The 1,918-nt window shown below is 66.0% G+C and overlaps 1 protein-coding gene across 1 annotated transcript; it reads left to right on the top strand.

Annotated features, from left to right (window-relative positions):
* Positions 1 to 313: 313 nt before the first annotated feature.
* Positions 314 to 676, top strand: LOC121348100 (40S ribosomal protein S26-like; the record flags this gene model as incomplete). Its single annotated transcript, XM_041427292.1, has 1 exon — positions 314 to 676. A coding segment is annotated over one exon (348 nt), but the record flags the coding sequence as incomplete, so codon positions are not given.
* Between the last annotated feature and the right edge of the window lie 1,242 nt (positions 677 to 1,918).

Genomic DNA, 1,918 nt, shown 5'->3' with positions numbered 1-1,918 from the left:
GTCCCCCCCTGGCTCACCCTGTCCCCCCTGAGCTCTCTGGAATTGATCTCTGGGGCTGATCTTGGACTCTGGGGTTGATCCTGGGCTCAATCCTGGGCTCACCTCCATCCCTCCTGTCCCCCCTGGGCTCAATCCCTGTCCCCTCTGGGCTCTTTCCTGTCCCCCCTGGGGTTCCCCCTGACTCACCCTGTCCCCCCTGGGCTCTCTGGACTTGATCTCTGGGGCTGATCCTGGGCTCCTTGGGGTCCCCCCCAGCTCACCCCCTGTCCCCCCTGGGCTCTCTGGACTTGATCTCTGGGGCTGATCCCTGGGGTCCCCCCCGGCTGACGCCGTGCCCCCCCAGACCAAGAAGAGGAGGAACAACGGGCGTGCCAAGAAGGGCCGCGGGCACGTGCAGCCCATCCGCTGCACCAACTGCGCCCGCTGCGTGCCCAAGGACAAGGCCATCAAGAAGTTCGTCATCAGGAACATCGTGGAGGCCGCCGCCGTCAGGGACATCTCCGAGGCCAGCGTCTTCGACTGTGAGTGCCCCTGGGGGGGCCTGGGGACCCCCAGAACGGCCCTGGGCAGCGTGCTTGGGTCGGTCACAGATAGTGCCCTTGTGGCAGTAAATACCTCAGGCTGCTCACCCCTGAAAATCAGCCCTGTCCCTTACAGATAGCCCCGTTTTACCCCCAAAATGTGCCTCTGTCACCCCCAAAATGTGCCTCTGTCAGCCCCACAATGTGCCTCTGTTACCCCCAAAATGTGCTTCTGTCACCCCCAAAATGTGCCTCTTGTCACCCCCAAAATGTGCCTCTGTCACCCCCAAAATGTGCCTCTGTCACCCTCAAAATGTGCCTCTGTCACCCCCACAATGTGCCTCTGTCACCCCCAAAATGTGCCTCTGTCACCCCCAAAATGTGCCTCTGTCACCCCCAAAACAGCCCCTGGCTGGCCCTGAAGAGTCCTTTGGTCACTTCAGGAATAGTCCCCTTGTCACCTTAAATACCTCAGGCTGCTCACCCCAAAAAACTGTTCCTCTGCCCCCCAAATAACCCCATTGTCCCCCAAAATGTGCCTCTGTCACCCCCAAAACAGCCCCTGGTTGGCCCTGGAAAGGGTCCTTTTGTCACCCCAAAAAATCATCCCGTTGTCACCTCAGATACCCACCCTGCTCACCCCAAAAAATTGTTCCTGTCCCTTCCAAACAGCCCCATTGTACCCCCAAATCAGCGCCTCTGTCACCCCAAAATAGCCCCTTTGACCCCCCCAAATATCCGACCCTGCTCACCTTGCCCGCGGGCAGGTGCACCCGGGGGTCTCGCGGGGCCCCCAATCCCTCGGAGCCGCCGTTAATGATTCACCGGCACCTTCAAGGCTCCGGGGGGAAGGGCTGGATGGTGCCCCCCAACACGCTGGGGATCCCCGCTGTTTCACGCTGCGACCCCCCGCTGCCGGCCCCCCGTGCCCACCCCCGGGGCGGCGGGGGCTGGGGGCCGCTGCCATGGCAGCTGGGACCTTTTTATAGCCCCTTCCGTGCTCAAGTAGCCCGGCCGGGGCGGGGGGGCCCTTCCCGTGCGTGCCCCGAGCTCCGCGGCCGCCCCCGGAGGGGTCCCGGGCCGGACAAAGCCGTCTTTGACCGCGGCTCCCCCCGCGCCGGGGCCTGAGTCACGTCTGGCGGCTCCGGGGGGGCCCCGCACCCCTCGGTGCCCTCGGGGGTCCCGGTTTGGGGGGCTCGGCCTCCCCCCCGATTGTGCCGCCCGCCACAATCGCGGCTTTGTGCGGTGCCAGGGGAGGGGGCCCCGCGCACAAAGGGGACCCTGTGCGCCCCCGCGAACGGGGGGGACACCGGGCCCGCCACCCCCGCGGGGACCCCGCGCCCCCGGAGCCGGGGGTGTCCGCGGGGCTCGGCCCGAGGGGCGGCGGCGGCGGCGGG

This window comes from Onychostruthus taczanowskii, unplaced genomic scaffold (assembly GCF_017590055.1).
Source record: "Onychostruthus taczanowskii isolate IOZ18803 unplaced genomic scaffold, ASM1759005v1 scaffold988, whole genome shotgun sequence".
Lineage (NCBI taxonomy): Eukaryota > Metazoa > Chordata > Aves > Passeriformes > Passeridae > Onychostruthus > Onychostruthus taczanowskii.
This window is presented reverse-complemented; position numbering and strand designations above follow the sequence as displayed.